The sequence below is a fragment of the Physcomitrium patens genome, chromosome 2 (assembly GCF_059467195.1).
Source record: "Physcomitrium patens ecotype Gransden chromosome 2, ASM5946719v1, whole genome shotgun sequence".
Classification (NCBI taxonomy): domain Eukaryota; kingdom Viridiplantae; phylum Streptophyta; class Bryopsida; order Funariales; family Funariaceae; genus Physcomitrium; species Physcomitrium patens.
In genome coordinates this window covers 23799506-23817845 of record NC_143411.1, presented here as the reverse complement: position 1 = coordinate 23817845, position 18340 = coordinate 23799506, and the positions used below count along the sequence as shown (strand labels likewise).

The following is an 18340-nucleotide window of genomic DNA, read 5'->3' as shown; positions in this document are numbered from 1 at the left end:
GACTTGAATGAATCCATCGAGATATTGGAAGGAATGCAAGTCTAAATAAAGCTTGACTTATAAAAAAAAATATTCAAAATTTTGAACTTATTCCATCAAACTTCAAAATATAATAATCTTCAAAATAGAAGTGGAATAATCTACTTACTTATAAAATAAGACAAAAATAATAAGTTAGCACACTTATCAAATTATCAAAGACATAAATCTTAAAGAAAGAAATCTTCAATAAATTCTTATGTCTTTGAAAAGAACTAGAAGTCACTCAAAGATGGTATAACATTGAAGTAGAATAGCTATTGTTAAAAACAACAAGACTAGAAAGTCTTGAAACAAGACTAAAGACTAAAAAGGTATTAACAAGAATGAAGAAGGCTTCTTTCTTACTTCCATATATATTCTTAAGTAGAAGCTATATGGCGATGTTCTTTAGGACCTCCAAAATATATTGACTTTATAAGATACATATCTTAACTTACAAAGTAAGTTTTTTATATGTGTGCCATATAAGTAGCTTGTTCTACAAGCTACTAATACGTGGTTAATTTGTTGACCAAGTTTCTAATCTATTAATCAACTATAAATACATGTTAAGTCAAATCAACATGTATGAACCTTTTAGGAAGCTTTTCTAGAAGGTATTATGAAATTAATCTACTTTTATCTATTCTTACCTACTTCTATCTAATCATATAAAGTATGTATATGTATCTGTGAAAAAAAATATCTTTTATAAAAATAAATTCTATTTATTTTATATGGCAATAATTAAAATAAAACAAGGTAAATTAAAAAAAATAAATAATATAAGCATATATAGAAGAAAATTAGAAGTTGATTTTAGCAAAAATTACCTCAATAAATCAAGAATTGACATCCAAAGTGGAATAGTTTTCAATCAAGGTTGAAATTAGACCTTATGATACAAAACCGAGCATATGTATTATTTGCAAGGATTTTTTTGTAAATAAAAAAGTAGAATTTGAAGAAAAAATAGATTAATCTCTTTTAAGTATAGATTTTGAGGAATTTGTATTTATAATGGCTTTATAAAAATTTTGCAAAATTAGGATTATTTTGGGTGATTTTAGGTTTTTTGAAATAAAATAGAATTGATATTTAAGATAATTTTATGAGTTTTATTACAAATTTATAAGTAAAAATTTGTAAGTTTGTGAGTATAGTTGTATTTAATGTATATTATTAATTTAAACTTAATCAAATAGTTAGGTTAAAGATTATTGAAATTCAAGTCAGTTGAGGTCTCAAAAATTAGAATTTGGGAGTCAATGAGAGTTTTTAAGATGATCAAATTGAAGTGAAAATTATTTTTTGAATAGTAGATTTAATTTCCTATATTCATATAAATTTCAAAATTAATTCAATAGTTTAAAAAAAAAAATATTAGCATTGGGAGCTCAACATCAAGGTTGTAAAAGAAGGCCCCTTAATACTTAAATGGATTATCTTATATTTCTTTCAATTAATATGTGATTGATTTCAATCTTCTTATACTTTTTTCTAACTAAGTTATTAAAAAATGAACAAATTTTGAGTTGATATCAATAGTTTGATCATTAATTATTGAAGTTTCAATCTAATATTGGATTTGTTATGAGTTTGTTTAAGATTTAAGATTTGATTAGAATTTTATCTAAAATTAAGATTTAGGATTTGATTAGGATTTGATCTAAAATTTGATTAGGCTTTGATTAAGATTTGGCTTAGAATTTGAATAGGATTTAAGGTTTAATGAGGATTTGGTGTAAGATTTTATTAAGATTTAAGATTTGATTATAGTTTGGTGTAAGAGTTAACTAAGATTTAGGATTTATTTAGGGCTTGATTAAGATTAATGTAGAATTTTATTAGGATTTAGATGGAGATTTGGTTAGAATTGGTTTAGGATTTTTTTAAGATTTTGATAAAGGTTATATTAATATTTAATTAGGATTTAATTGAATTTATATTTTTGATAATTTTTTAAGATTTTTTTATTATATATACATTTTTAAGATTAATTTATGATTTCTTTATGTTTCTTTTATAATTTCTTGAAACTTCTTTTGGAATTTAATTAAAGATTTATTAGTATTATTTTATTTTAATTAATTTTTTAAAGGATTCTACTAGAATTATTAAAATCATCTTATTGTAAGTTCTATTTTATCTTCTATAGCTACATACCAATTGCATTTTGAAAAAAATTTCACAAAATACAACAACATGCTACATTGTTACCTTCTACCTCAAGCTATCTACACGTGCCACACATGGCTAACTTGTTGGCTAAGCTTTTAACCTATCAATCAACTATAAATATGTATAAAGTCAAATACAAATTTATAAAGCTTATAAGAAGCTATGCCTAAAGATAATATCAAATCTACCTACATTTACTTTTTACTTAACACTTCTTATCTAAGTAAATATTTATGTTTGTGATAGTATTATTGCTAAAATATCAACATCAAGGTTGAAAATAAAGCACAATTAACATCCAAGTAAATAAGGATTTTTTTTTCTCTCAATTAATATATTGAATTCTTATTTAAATTATTTTTTTATTTTTAATAATTAGATTAAAATTTATTAAAAAAATTAGTAAGATCAATAATTTAATTAATAATTATTGAAATATTAAGAATTTTTTAAGCTAGATTAAGATTGATTTGGTTTTGATTAGAGTTTTATAAGGATTTATGGGATATCTTTAGGATTATATTAAGGTTTTTTAGAATTTTTTTGGATTTTTATGAAAAATTATTAAATTTTGGTTAAAATTTATTTATATTTTTTTAGGATTTATTTAAAATTTTATTAGGATATTTTTAGGATTTACTTAGAATTTTTAAATATTTCTTTATATTTCTTTATATTTTTTTTTATCAATTTTTTAAAAAAAATTTCTATATAATTTTTAAAATATTTTTTAGGGTTTTTTATGATTATTAAAGATTTTTTTAAAAATTTATTCATTATTTTCATAAATTATTTTATGATTCTCAATGAGTTTTTTTATATTTCTTTATGAATTATTTCATAGTTTTTTTAGAAATTCTTTAAGTTTTTATAGGATTTGATTAAGGTTTGCTTATAATTTTTGAGATTTAATTTTTTAAAAAATGAAATTTTATTAGAATTTTTAAGTTATTTTTTTGGAAAATATAATTATCTTCTACAACCAACTTTCTAGTCCATTTCCATATTAGTTTTCACAAAGCACAACAACACAGCAACATATTATAGGACCTCCAATGTGTATTTAACTTGCAGGACATGTGTCTAACTTGTAAGACACATGTCTAATTTGCAAAGCAAGTTTTTTATATGTGCTCCACATAGTCAACTTGTACAATGAGTGGCCTGCATGTGTGACCTATAGCCAACTTATTGGCTATATTTTCAACCTACCAATCACCTATAGACACATATAAAGTTAAATCCAAATCTATGAAGCTTCTAAGATTAACAAACAATTCAAAAAAAGACTTATATAGATTTTTTGATTTGATTACTCAAAGATTATATGTTGAGTAATAATGTTTTATAAAGCATTAGTATGGTTTTGAAATTCATTTGTGCATATGCCATAAGATTGTAAAGAAAATAAAGAAATTAAATGACATTCTTCAAAATAATTAATTAAAAAATTAAGGATTTTTTTAAATTTAAATTTTATTTTGTACAATTTTATGGTTTCTACTTATTTTTTTATTTTATTTTATTTCAAAAAAAGAATAATTACGAAAATTATATTATAAGATAATGGTGAATATTACAAAAGTCATACTATGGCTTAAAAAACAAATGATTTGTTGAAATTACTTTTTTTTTCTTCACTTTTATCTTACTTTTAACACACCTGCTTTGTTGCTTCGTCGATCCTGGACTATCAAAGTAAACTGATAAGGGGAGGAGGATCGTCCAACTATCGACGTTCAGAAATGGGACAGACAGAAGGGAACGAACAGAAGCACGAACAGGAAGACGGACGGACGGACGGACGGACGGACGGACGAGACAAGTCTAGTTGGGGGGCCCGAGGGGAGCGTGAAGATCGTAAACAGCCAAGGATGAAGACCGACAACTGTAGGTGAAAGGACAGAACCCCTCCAACTGGACAAGCCTAGAGAAGAAGTGGACACCGGATCTGCTGAAGTGGCATTCCCACTGTTAACTTCACTGACTGCCTGTCCCGCGTGGATGATTCTACGGTTCTCCTTTAACGGGGCATGGGACGGTATCGACCGAACAGGACATTATGCAACTAACGGCGCTGAACGGTCCGAGAGGAGCTTCCTTGATGTTGCTCCTCTAATACTAACAGGGGGACGGACTCAAATGGCCTTCCTTTTGTTGCTCCAGTCTAGATATTTTGCACCTCGCAGGAGGCTTTGTTGTTGGTCATGGAGAAGATTCCATTCTACTGGGGCTTCGATTTGATTTAACAGCTTCATGTGCCAACTTGGCTGAGAACCTCTCAAGCAGGAGAAAAAACCGAATTGGCAGAGTGGAGACGAGGATCGAAATCACGGGCGATGCATGGGAACAGGAAGCTTTCGGTGGGGTCCAAAACAATGACGGGGTGAGTTTTGCCTACCACCACTCCCTTACGAAAGACACTTTAAAAGTAGACTTTAAAGTAAAAGGATCAAAGGATCAACAAGACCTCGAATGATGCGATCCGAGGCACAATCACGGCCCGTTGTTCGTCAGCCGAGCCACGCGGAGGCAGGATATATGCCACGTCACCACCAGCGTTCTGTGCAAGTTCGCGCGATGATGGACTAGAGGGGTGGTTGCGAGGAGGACCCCTGTTTCCGCTCGTCTCGCACATCGAGAACAGCCATGGACGGAAGCCCTGTTGGGAGAGTATCCCGAGACGATCCCATCCTCGAGCGCTCCTCGCCGATCCTTTTTCAGTAGTCCCTCTGTGGTGGTGGGACACGTTCTGAAGCCACTTGGTAGGACGTCCACTCTGTTCCACCTCTTGAAAAATCTCGCCGTCGCAGGTATAGTGTGGCCATTTCCATGCAGAAACCTTCTATCAACTTCATTCAAGGTTACTGACCGAGGGAGTTGAGGTGGTTTACGGTGCTGTGACGTAGATGTCTGTGTGGAGTCATTGATCACAGTGTACAGAAGTTCACGATCTAGAATTTGCATTCTCGGAGGCTGTATTGATTTCGAAGACAAGCGCATTTGGAGTTTGAGAAGTAGGAGAGGATGGCAGCCAGGACGGCAGCAGCAGCAGCAGCAGCACTGGCTGTTCCAAGTACCTCTGTGCGGCTGTCTAGCGGGAGAGCACCTCGCGATTCGTTTCGCTCTGGCGGCTGCGCACAAGTAGGCTCGAGATCGTCCTCGCTTAGAGGAGCCGGGGTCGTTTGCCCTTCCAATGTGACCAAGATAACTCAGCGGACAAGGAAAGTCGTCGTATCTCCCCGTAACGTATCTGACTCGCCAGTGGTCGGTGAAACTTGCCTTGATCCAGATGCCAGCCGGGTAAGACTAAGTCTCCTACATGACTTCTTTCGATTAGGATTTTTGCCGGTTTCTATTTACCTACTGAATGTATCCAGAGTCTATTGCTATTATTTTTGCTGAGGGAATTGTACTCTTGATTGTGTGGATGTTCTAAGTTCTGTCTCCTAGCAATTTGAGAACAGTGTTAGACTAGTGTATTATTAAATTTTAGTTTCTTGAGAATTGGAAAATTCAGTGCTCGAATTGCTGTATAGTTTGTGATGATGTCGATTCCGTGTGTTTAAACCGTGTCTATGCTTGGGTAACCTGATGATCATGCTTGATCGATAGTCGCTAAAAATGACCTCTGCACGCTTGCGATAATTTTTCTTCTAACTTCTGTAGTTTCTGATTTTCCTGGTGTTGAGAGTCTCGTTTTGTTTGTTATTTATCTTTCATTTCAGACTACTCGACAGAACCTGGATTCCATGTTTGTTTTGCATGATCTTGAGATTTGAGAATCTTGTGTCGAGATCCAATCAGAATGTTTTATTAATTAATGAGCTTTGGCAAACATTCTTCTATGTTGGTTTTGCAGAGTGTACTAGGAATCATTCTTGGTGGTGGAGCAGGAAGTCGACTTTATCCATTAACTAAGAAGCGTGCGAAGCCAGCCGTGCCACTGGGCGCCAACTACCGATTGATTGACATTCCAGTTAGTAACTGCATCAACAGCAACATAAACAAGATTTACGTGCTCACACAGTTCAATTCCGCATCTCTGAACAGACATTTGTCCCGAGCTTACGCAAGCAATATGGGGGGATACAAGAACGAAGGATTCGTGGAAGTTTTAGCTGCCCAACAAAGTCCTGAGAATCCCAATTGGTTTCAGGTGCAGATTATTTCTTAGCGTGTGAGTTGTTGATTTACACTCAAAGAAATTGGTGTTTGCGGTGCCTGGAACTTGCATTCGTAACGCGTAATAACTGGCCAGAACACGTTCTGTAATTGAAATTCAGTGATGATGTGATTATGCTCACAATGTTGTAAACTGTTGTGATTCAGGGAACTGCTGATGCAGTCAGGCAATACCTCTGGCTCTTTGAAGAAGCTCAGGTTCTGGAGTACGTGATTTTAGCCGGAGATCACCTGTACCGTATGGACTACCAACATTTTATCCAAATTCACCGTGAGACGAACGCTGACATAACTGTTGCTGCTTTGCCTATGGATGAAGCTCGTGCTACCGCTTTTGGATTGATGAAGATTAATGATCAGGGACGGATCATTGAATTTGCTGAAAAACCTAAGGGTGACGAGCTCAGAGCCATGCAGGTATGAAATGTTCTCCATGTTAAAGGATTAGTTGGTTGAAGATTGATTATTACCACTTGTAGAGGCAGATACTGCTGATTGTCGGTCTATTTCGGCTTTTTGATTTTTTCTAATCTACGTGCACGGCATTTATTGATTCAGGTGGACACGACAGTTTTGGGTTTGGATGCTGAAAGAGCCAAAGAAATGCCCTACATTGCAAGTATGGGTATTTACGTAGTGAGTAAAGAGGCTATGATCTCCTTACTTCGTAATGACTTCCCCGAAGCAAATGATTTTGGAAGCGAGGTTATTCCTGGAGCCACGAAGATGGGCATGAAGGTACGACTTTGCGTCCCAGCCTTTGTTCCTCTGCATGGATAATTCTGAGGACATCAAACTTAACTGATCAGTGCGTACATTATGGTACTGGCTTGTATCGCGCAGTAAGAAACTTCGAAGATAAATCTACTTAGCCATTGCGATCTCTGTGTATGTGATAAGACTATTTCATTGTGGATACTGTGTTTAGTCTTGTCACAGAGCCTTGTAGGGTGAGCTGTGAATTTCCATACAACCTCAGCCATTGGAGGTAATAAATAGTAGTTGTACGTAATGTTCCTGAGAAGATTTTTGTTCTGTTTATCAGGTTCAAGCTTATTTGTACGATGGCTACTGGGAAGATATTGGAACTATTGAAGCATTCTACAATGCCAATCTGGGCATCACTAAGAAACCTGTTCCTGATTTCAGGTGAGTTATCTTCCTTCTTATCTCTCATAAATTCTGCTCTAGGCTTTGTTCTAATAATGGTAGAAATGTGTGCGTTAACTTGGCTTGTTATCGACTGACTTTCTTGATTGACATACTGTTCCAGCAGTAAAGAAATAATTGAATCTGAGTATTGTGTTTGGAATGATATTTCTGCTTAACCACTTTTTTTCTTTTGTTTCCTGCAGTTTTTACGACAGGTCGTCTCCTATTTACACACAGGCTCGATTCCTTCCTCCATCAAAAATGTTGGACGCTGATGTGACTGACAGTGTTATTGGAGAAGGTTGCGTTATCAAGGTAGGTTCTGCAAGAACCCTTTGGTCTGAAGTTTTGGATCAAGGCAATGAATAATCTCACCTCAATGTACATTTATTCCTCTCTCTCTGCGCCATGCGAAGTATTCCTTGATACAATTTGTGCTTACTGATTGAAAATATATATCTATGATGTACAGAACGCAAGAATTTTCCACTCAGTGGTTGGTCTACGATCTTGGGTCTCGGAAGGTGCTGTCATTGAGGACGCTCTACTCATGGGAGCTGATTACTACGAGGTAACTATACAACGAGTCCTTAGATTTACCAGATTACTTTGTTTCTATCTTCGATTTTCTAATTTTTTCAGAGTAGACAAATCAGTATTTTGTGCAGTGAGTGTAAGGCTTGCCATTTAAGTACCTTGTCCAGAAATCCTGCTTTTCTAGACCATGAGATGCGTGTCTAATCTAAAGTTTGTAGATCTGCAGTTGCAGCTCCGGATAACATTAACAGGATGACAGATCTAACGTCTGTTTATCAATTCTTGATAATAGTTGATTCTATTTTTATGTGGCAGACCGACAAGCAAAGAAATGAGTTGTTAGCCACAGGTGGCATTCCCATGGGTATTGGCAAAAATTCAGTTGTGAAAAGAGCAATTATCGACAAGAATGCACGAATCGGAGAAAATGTGAAGGTAGGCTATGTTAGATGTTAGAAGTTACTGAATGGAATCAAGGCGTGTTGTCTTTCGTGCACACAAATTTGTTCATGTTGTTCAAATCCAACTCTATCGCTCACGTTTTTTTTGTTAAATGCATTGAATATAAAGCTCTAGTAGTGCCAAAATGTTCTGAAAATACGAAGTAGTACATCTGCCAGTAGAAAGAAGTGATCTAATGGCAGTGGAAATGATGTCTGCAGATTGTGAATAAGGACAGTGTGCAAGAAGCTGCTCGAGAAACAGATGGTTATTTCATTAAGAGTGGGATAGTGACAATTATTAAGGACGCGATTATTCCACATGGATCAATTATATGAGATTTGGCCCAGGGGCTGTGAGGTCATAGGTATTAGAGTGACAGCAGGGTATATATTAACAGCAAGATTGGATCCATTACAGCTGATTGCTAAACCAAGGGTTTGAATAATGGGATATTCGACTAAGCAGCTTTTGACATTGAATTGAAATTCTACGGTCAAGGTCTATCGGGTCCATAAAGGAAAATATCACACCTCCGGTGGTTGATCTCTTCTACTAGTTGACCACGCATCGTTAACCTTTCGACATCTGATGTTGCTGGTTTGTCATGGGACCTTGTCCCTGTCTTCCACTGCATCTTTCTTGTCCTTTATCCAGCCCTATCAGACCTCCCATTAATTTAGGAAAGTTCATAAATAGATAGACCACTTGGGTTTCCAGTTCCTGTAAACATGTGTTACATTACTGCAGGTAGTTGCATGCACAGTTTTGACGGAACTTTACAAAACATCAGTTGAAGAATGTAATATCAATTTCACATGCTCTGAGCTTATAAAGCTTGGTGTTTACCAATCTCTTCGCCTACTGTTTCCATGATGCATGTACGAATGAAGATGTGTCAACGAAGACGAAGTGGGTGTCGTCCAACTTCGTTTCCAATGTGGGTAGATGAAGATTAACATCTTTTTCTACTCCTTTGTCCACTAGTTGGAATCACTGATTTCTACCAGCTATGCTTCTAAATTCTTTGCATGTTCGGAAGTCAAGTTTAACCATAAAAAATACACAGACCGTATGAAATTCCTCAAAAGTTGATTCTTAACATAAATTTAATTACTCTCTTGATATTTCAAAAGAAAAGAATCTTTGTAGACCGCCTTATTCCACTCTCTATTGTACACTGTTCTAAATCCTCTACAAATCCCTCGTCTAACGATCGTTTCCTCCCATTTCAACTAACATCGTCTTCTAATACTTTTACTCTAAAGAAATCAACTGCAAAATATCTTTGTGATGAAAACAGAAAATAAGATATACCTCAAAAACGAACTTGTAAAATAGTGATCATCTAATTCAATGAGTATGAACAAATTTTATATAAAATATTATGGTGCATGAAAAAAATTTAGGACTTCAATCTTATATTTTATATTTACCATTTGTTACTATTATGCATTAGAAATTCATTTGTGTACTCTTAATAATATTGACTTTAATTTTTCCATATGCAAAATTGATTGAATGAGAAAACTATTAATAAAAATATTATAGTATTTTGCTAATATTATTGTGAAGAATTTGACATACCGAGTTTTAGTTCTTGTTAAGATAACAATAAGTTTTGAAGGCCCTTAGAATTAAAAATTCCTTAAGAATTTAATATTTTCCTCCATTTATAGTTTGTAATTCTATTATGTTTTGTTTTTTTGTTTTCTTTTCTTTTCATTAAAAATTGAGTTGTAAACAATTATTACTATGATAAAACGTTTAAATATGTATGTATATATATATATATATATATATATATTTACAAGACTATTTATTTTTTTATAATTGCTTTATTTTTTTAATTTTAAAATAACTATGTATTATAAAAACATATTTAAATTTAAAAACTTGAGATGATTATAGAAATTTTTGTTGTAAATAAATATTTCAAGTATCTTAACTTCCTTTATTCTAATCAATTTTAGGAGATATTTAGAATATTTAATCTATATTTAGCTTTCATGTCTTTTATTCTCTTAAAAATATAATATAGTTAGTTAGTATTTTTAGAAAAAAAATTGTGTTTTTTTTTGAAATAAAATTCTAAATAATTATTATTTTAATTTATATTTTAAAAAAATTACATATTATTTTTGATAATTTGGACTAATAAATTTGGATATTAGTGGGCTACATCGTTTAATGTTAGCAAGCTATTAGGTACATATTTTAGCCTTTCTCTCCATACTTATGATATTTTTTAATTTTTAATTAATAGAATAGTCTATTGGTATTTTGCAAAGATAAAAATAATTGGCAAGATTATCATAGTAAATAGCATTTTTTTATTATTATTATATTTCTTTTTAGCTATATAGGTTAATTTAGTTTAAAAAAATTATAAAATAAAATAATTGATAAGATTTTTTTTTAAATAGGAAAAAAAAAAAAAAAAAAAAAAAAAAAAAAAAAAAACAACAACAACAACAACAACAATAACAACAACAATAACAACAACCTTAGTTTTATCCAAGATAGTCTTATTGACATGTTACATGAATAAAGAAAAATGAGATTTTGAGATAATAGATTCTAAGTAGGCTATTAAAGCATTATTCTCTAAATGGATTTTAGATTTCTTCCAACTTGGTTGTGTCAATATTCAATATTTTTTCAAATTTTAAAAGATGCATGCTAATTCAATTGCAACATGATTGTAGCTTTTAAACTCTCTTTAGAATCTAATAACCAAATAAAAATGGAGCATTGGTTCTAAAACTTGGAACAAAAAGTCTCTTAATTGAATTTTCTAAATTATCAAAGTTGCTTTGAAAACATATTCCATAAAATAAATATTAAAAGGCATTTATTTTTTTATGGCATAAAAAATAAACTTACTTTTAATATAAAATACTATTCTTATAAATATAGGCAATGATTTATTCTACTACATTTAAGAGTCAATTTTTGTAGAAGTTCAATCTTTCTTATAATGCCATGGTGGAAAAATAGAGGATAATTTTAGACCAAAATTTTTCCATGAAATAAGACAATATATGATTTTAATCACACTCACAAAAAAAAAAGTACTATTTATATAGCTTATTCAGTACAAAGAAGTAATGGTTAATACATAAAGAAGGTAGGTTAGTTCTCACATTGATAACAATTGTGCTATTTAATCTCTACAAAGTCCATAAGTAATCTAATATGGATTTTAGAAGTATCATCAATTATCTAAATATCAAAAACATGAACCTCAAAGAACTTAAATGTCAATACATTCTTAAGTCACTTGAAACAACTAAAAAATCACTCAAAGATGATATAGTATTAAATTAGAATGGCTATTGCTAAAAACAAAAAGACTAGAAAGTCTTGAAACAAGATTAAAGACTTGAAAGGTGTTGAAAAGACTGAAGAAGGCTTTACTCTTGCCTCTATTTATATTCTTAACTAGGAGCTATGTGATGATGTCCTATAAAACCTCCAAAACGTGTTGACTTTGTAAAACATGTATCTTAACTTGCAAGGTAAGTTTTTTTTATGTACACCACATAGTTAGCTTATTCCATAAACTATTAACATGTGATTAACTTATTGACTAAGTTTCTAACCTATGAATTAACTACAAATATATATAAAATCAAAGCAATGTCTATGAAGCTTTTAAAAAATATTATAAAATAATTTTTTTTATTTCTAATTAATCATATAGATATATATTAAAATAAATATGTATGTTCATCACATTACATCTCCTTCTAAGAATGAGTTCCACAAAAAATGATCAACATAAGTTGAAAAAATTCAAAATGCAATGAATTGTGTTTACCACATACTCTGATCTTTGTTCTCTTTGAAGATGGTTGATAGATCTTCTCAACTATCAATAGTGTTCCATACAAGGACAAGATGACTATCTTGTTATTTGATTATTATTGAGGCCTTTGTAATTCTCTTCAAATAAAACATTTAAAACATTGTTAAGAATTGTTTCTACCTTTAATAAAATCACCAAACATTTGGAGTCTCTTCTAAAGTTGTAATACCAAACATATTGTATCTTGCCATCTATTCAAAGAAGGATATGTCACTTTTGAGGATCTTCATTTCGATTACATCATCTTGAAGATTATGACAATCACAATATCTTATTTGATAAGTCAAGAAGAGTTAGCTCTTGAGTTGAATCTATTGATTGTTGATTCTCCATCTTCTTAGCATCACAAATATACAAAAGTTACAAATAAGAATAAAAGGTAGAATGCTATCTTCTTTAGAACTTGTTTCTTTTATAGCAAAGATTTATTATTCTTTATCTTGATTTTGATGGATGTTGTCAATAAAAAGCTTCAACCATCTTTATTGCATTTGCAAGATTCTTTCTTAACTTCTATATATATTCATTAATATCATATTTGTACCAATGAATACGATATTCTAATCTATTTTAATGTTGCCTTAAATCTAAGACGTCTTCTATCTAAATTTTTTGATTAATATTCACTTTTATATAATGATGTGGTATTTATCTTCTTTTTGAGATATTCATTGTCTTATATGGCTTAAAAAGAGATATATAGAATATAAGATGGATCTTCATAGACTCCAATAGATATAATCAATAAATAATAGGATTGACTTATTTACAAATAGAAAAAAGTTCAAACTTACAATAGTCTAACTTGTCACAAAGATAAGTAGTCTTGATATTGTGACAAAGTAGCCATACCTTGTCACTTACCATGAATTATAGTTGTTCCTTGTAATAGACATCTATATTGATCTTTGTCATTCTTGAACTTTCTTTAAATTCACCTTCATTATTACATGTAGTATTGATAAATAATTTACCAATTTTTTTATCAAAGGATTATTAAATTTTAAAAATTTAAAAATATCAAGTTATAGATAATAACCATAATTAGTAAAGAAAGATATTTTTTGAATAAAAGAATATATCAAAGTATTATATGCAAACTGTGCCAATAGTAAAAAGTTCTCCAATTGTCTTGATGATAATTGATGGTATACCTCAAATACTATTCCAAAACTTCATTTACTCATTTTGTTTGCCCATCACTTTGATGATAAAAAGATGAAGAGAGCTTTATATCTACTTTTAGAATCTTAAAAAAGATTTTTTAAAATCTCAATACAAATTGAATCCTCTTATTCAATATAATATCTTTGAGCAATCCATAATAGTGATAGATGATGTCAAAAAAAAAGCTTAGCCATTTTTTCAACTTTGATAAATTTTATACATAGTAAAAAATGTACCATCTTAGTAAAAATGATTTATTGTCATAAATATAAAATTATAAAGATGTAAGATTGAAAGATCTATGTTAAAATCTATAGAAACAAAAGCCCATGGTTTTTTTGAAATAATTAATGGCTAGAGAAGTCCATAAGATTGATGATGAGGAATTTTCGATCTTGAAAAAATATCATATAATTGTACAAAGTTTTTAATTGCTTTCTACATTTGAGGCCACCAAAAATCTCTTAATATTAATTCTAAAGTCTTATTATATCACAAATATTCAATTGTTGGAAAGTCATGTTGAGCTTAAAAGACATGTAATTATGTATTGCCTTTTGAAATATATAATCATCCTTCAAAGTAAAGTAGATTATTCTTGAATTTAAACTTAGAAGTATCATGAGACTTAAAAGAATTATTCTTGATATTATGAATAAGAAAATTAGAAGACATACTTGATTGAATTTTCTTGAGAAAGATTGAATCAACAATCAATGTTGATTTTATTTTTTAAAGATAAAAATGTTCTTGCTTCAAGAAAATTTTTCTTTGTTAATCAAAGGCTAATTTTATTTGTTTTGATATAAGATAAGAATGTCTAAAAAATATATTTGACAAACCTTGTTATTTTTTAGGTCAATAAATAATCTTAAAATAAAATCTTGTGAGAAACATGTGAGCCATTGAATTGACTCACTTTAGTATTTAATATAAAAAATATAATTATTGTACCTAAAATCATAGATTTGATGAGTTAGTAGTAGAAGTTTTTGAAGAAATAGGAAATAGATTGCTAATAGCAGATATGCAACTTAGAATAGAATTTATTAGGATAAATTCCATGATGAATAGGTTTTTTTAGCTAGTATTAGATTATGGCTAGTTGGAATATTTTGTGTTGTCAAAAAAAAAAAATTTATTTTATTAATAGTTCTTTATATATATATATATATATATGAAAAGATAATAAAAATATAAAATAATATTAAAATATTAAAATATTAAAAAGATAAAAAGAACAGAAGAAAGAAAAAAGAAGAAAAAAAAGAAGAAAGAACAAAACATTAAAATTAAAATTAAATAAAAAAAGATAATCAAGGTGGCAAGAGGTTGCTCTTAAATGGCGGCGGCCTCCTCGTTAATAGGGGTCTGGCTGCCTGAATTCCTAACTCTCTTATTTTTTGCTCTTTTTTTTGTACGAATCCTTGCTCCAATTGAGACGGAGTTTAGTCTTAAATTTTTTTGATGTCTATGAGTTGTGTGGAATTTGGTATAGCCGAGGTACTACAAAAGTTCAAGGGCCTAAAAATCTCTCTTTTTTGGTAACTATTATTTAGTTGTGCTAGCTATTATATATTGATCTATTCTTTTTTTGTTGTTGAGATGTAGCAGATGCTCCGACTAAGCATTGATAATGATAGCACTTGATGTGCGAGATTTGGCAATAGTATCAAAGATCATTCATCTGTTACTGAAGGCATGGGTGTTGGTATTATTTAAGTTTTTCCTTGTGCCCTGTGTTCTATGGAGGTGTTATGGTGCAACATCTTCTTCCATTGTTTAGTGATTAGTAGAAAGTTTGGAATTCAAAAGATTAATTTTAATTATAATTCTTATTTTTTTATTATCTTTTTTTTTATCCATGTAGTTAACTATTTATTTCAATGATGACAAGATAAACAGTCTTCAATTATGCCACATGTATACACCAATTATTTTACAACTTCTTCACCACCAAATTCTAATGAGCAGTTAGAAGCAAAAGATATGCAGATCGATGTAGTTCACTTCAAACCTCTTTATGAAGAAGAAAAAAAATATCAAAAGAAACTTGGCCTATGCTTATATTGCAAAAAATCTAGACATAAGGTTAATAATTGTTTAGAAAAATGCCAATGTACATATTGAATGAAGAGTATGGCCACATCATGAAGAGCATTGCAAGAAAACAAGGATCTCCAGCCACAATAGGAACCATGCAGCTGAATTCTTCACTATTACAAATCAAAAAAGATCAAGTACTTTCTACCAACCCTTCTTGTTGTTTTACTATACCTATATGGTTAAGAGTCACAAAATTAGATTGTCATGCATTACTTGACTCAAGAGCCTCTGCATATTTTATTAACAAATAATTTTTTAGACCACAAAAAATCTATATGGTCAAAAAATCCAAAGCCGTACATATAGAAGTAATAGATAGTCGACCTTTATTATCTAGAGATATCTCTCATTAAACAATTTCATTAGAAATAACCTTTGAGAACTATAGCAACCAAGTAGTATTCAACATCATTAAACCACTATTAAATCCATTCATTTTAAGACTCTCATGGCTTAAAAAATACAATCGACAGATAGATTGGATATCACAAAAGTTAGAATTTCTTTTCATAGATCATAGAACCTTTAGATCTATGAAAAATCTTCTAATACTCGACAAGCCAAAATATAAATAACATTTATTTATTAAATCTAGAACATTTGTGATGGTAGCCAAATAAGGTACTACATTTGCTATCTACATAATAATTCTATAGGCATATAGGTTTATACAATATTAATTCTATAGGTGTATAAGGATTTTACAAATGTAATTGAAAAAAAAATTGAATATCTTGCTAAAGCATTGTCCTTATAATTGTACGATTGACCTTCAAGAATGTGCTCAACCACCATTTGGATCCATCTACAATTTATTCTAGAATGAGCTTGCAACTTTAAAAAAGTACATTGAAAAAAATTTGGCTAAGAATTTTATTTGACATTCCAAATCACCAACTAGAGCTCTGATATTATTTGTGAAGAAGAAAGTTGGATCCTTACGAATGTGTGTTGATTATTATGATCTTAATAAAATCATGGTAAAGAATTAATATCCATTGTCGTTGATATCTGGACTTTTTAATCAACTTAGTCAAGCAAAAATCTTTACGATGATTGATCTACGAGGTGCATATAATTTGGTACACATTAAGGAGGGCAATGAATGGATGACAACATTTCGTACTAGATATAGATATTTTAAATATAATATCATGCCTTTTGGACTTATCAATGCTCCAATCATATTCTAACATTTAATCAATGATATATTTTGCGAGTATCTAGATGACTTTGTTATGATCTATTTGGATGATATTATGATCTTTTCCAAGAATTTGGAAGACCACAAAAAACATGTCTATTTTATGCTAGAAAAGCTATAAAGTGCTAGGCTATATGCAAAATTGGAGAAGTGTGTATTTTATGCATCTCAAGTTGAATTTGTTGGATATATTATTTTCAACAAAGGCCCTTTTATGGATCCAAAGAAAGTACAAGCAATCATTGATTGGACAAAGCCAAAAATTGTATGTGATGTCTAATGCTTTCTTAAATTTACAAACTTCTATGAGATTTTTGTTAAGAATTATTCCAAGATTGTTGCTCCACTTACAAGATTGACATGCAAGGACAAACTAGATTGGGGCCCTGAAGCAGAGAAAGCTTTTCAAAGCTTAAAAGATGCTTTCACAACAACTCTAATTTTGATACATTCAGATTTCAATAAGTCCTATTTTATGGAGATTGATGCCTCAAACTTTGTATTGGGAGAAATTTTGTCACAATATGGAGAAGATGGCAAACTTTATCTAATTAAATTTTATTCTACAAAATTCTCAGTGGTAAAAATTAATTACAAAATCCATGATAAAGAGCTACTTGCTATCATAGATTTTTTTTAAGAATGGTGCCATTTTTTTGAAGGCTCCTCTCATCAAGTGATTGTATATATAGATCAAAAGAATCTTAAATATTTTATGTCAACCCAAGTATTGAACCATTTCCAAGTACATTAGAGTATATTTTTATCATGATTTGATTTTTGTATCTCATATCGATCCGAGAGCCAAAAAAAAATTATCAGATGTATTATCAAGATATTCCTATCTTGAACCAAAAGTAGGCAGGGTAGCATATGATCAATAATAGCAACCTCGTTAAAATTTGAGCAATTTCATCTTTGAGCAATCAATATAATAATACTTGTGGATTTATCATTTCTTGATCAAGTTTGTAAAGCTTCAAATATGGACCCTCTTATTCTTAATATTAAACATCTTGCCAACAATCTTCTTCAGAAATCTTTTAAATTCATGTATGAAGACAACCTCTTATTCTTTGAAGACCATTTGTTCATTCTTAAAGCACCAACTTATCTGCGTATTCTTCAAACATGCCATGACTTTCTTGCAACCAAATATTTTGGATTCAATAAGACCTTGGAACTTCTGTCTAGAGACTTTTCGTGGCCTAAAATGTAGAAGGACGTCAAAAAATTTGTACTATCATGTCATAGTTGTTCAAGGTCAAAGAACCTTCAACATCAGCTATATGGACTTCTTCAATCCCATCCTATTTCAAGACAACCATAGTCACCTATATGTATAGTTTTCAGTATAGATCTCCTACCATCAAACTCATTTGATACTATCTTCATAGTTGTTGATCGATTGACCAAGATGGCACATTTTATATGTTACAAGAAGTCAATTATTGGTGAAGGGATGGCAAGACTCT

The 18340-nt window shown here is 30.7% G+C and overlaps 1 protein-coding gene across 1 annotated transcript; it reads left to right on the top strand.

Annotated features, from left to right (window-relative positions):
* Window positions 1-5034: 5034 nt before the first annotated feature.
* On the top strand, window positions 5035-9369 carry LOC112278228 (glucose-1-phosphate adenylyltransferase small subunit, chloroplastic/amyloplastic). Its single transcript, XM_024511420.3, has 9 exons — window positions 5035-5505; window positions 6065-6361; window positions 6535-6804; window positions 6946-7125; window positions 7433-7536; window positions 7743-7854; window positions 8012-8110; window positions 8392-8511; window positions 8739-9369. The coding sequence occupies exons 1-9, from the start codon at window positions 5230-5232 to the stop codon at window positions 8853-8855; spliced, it is 1575 nt and encodes a 524-aa protein (XP_024367188.1). The 5' UTR covers window positions 5035-5229; the 3' UTR covers window positions 8856-9369.
* Window positions 9370-18340: the final 8971 nt, after the last annotated feature.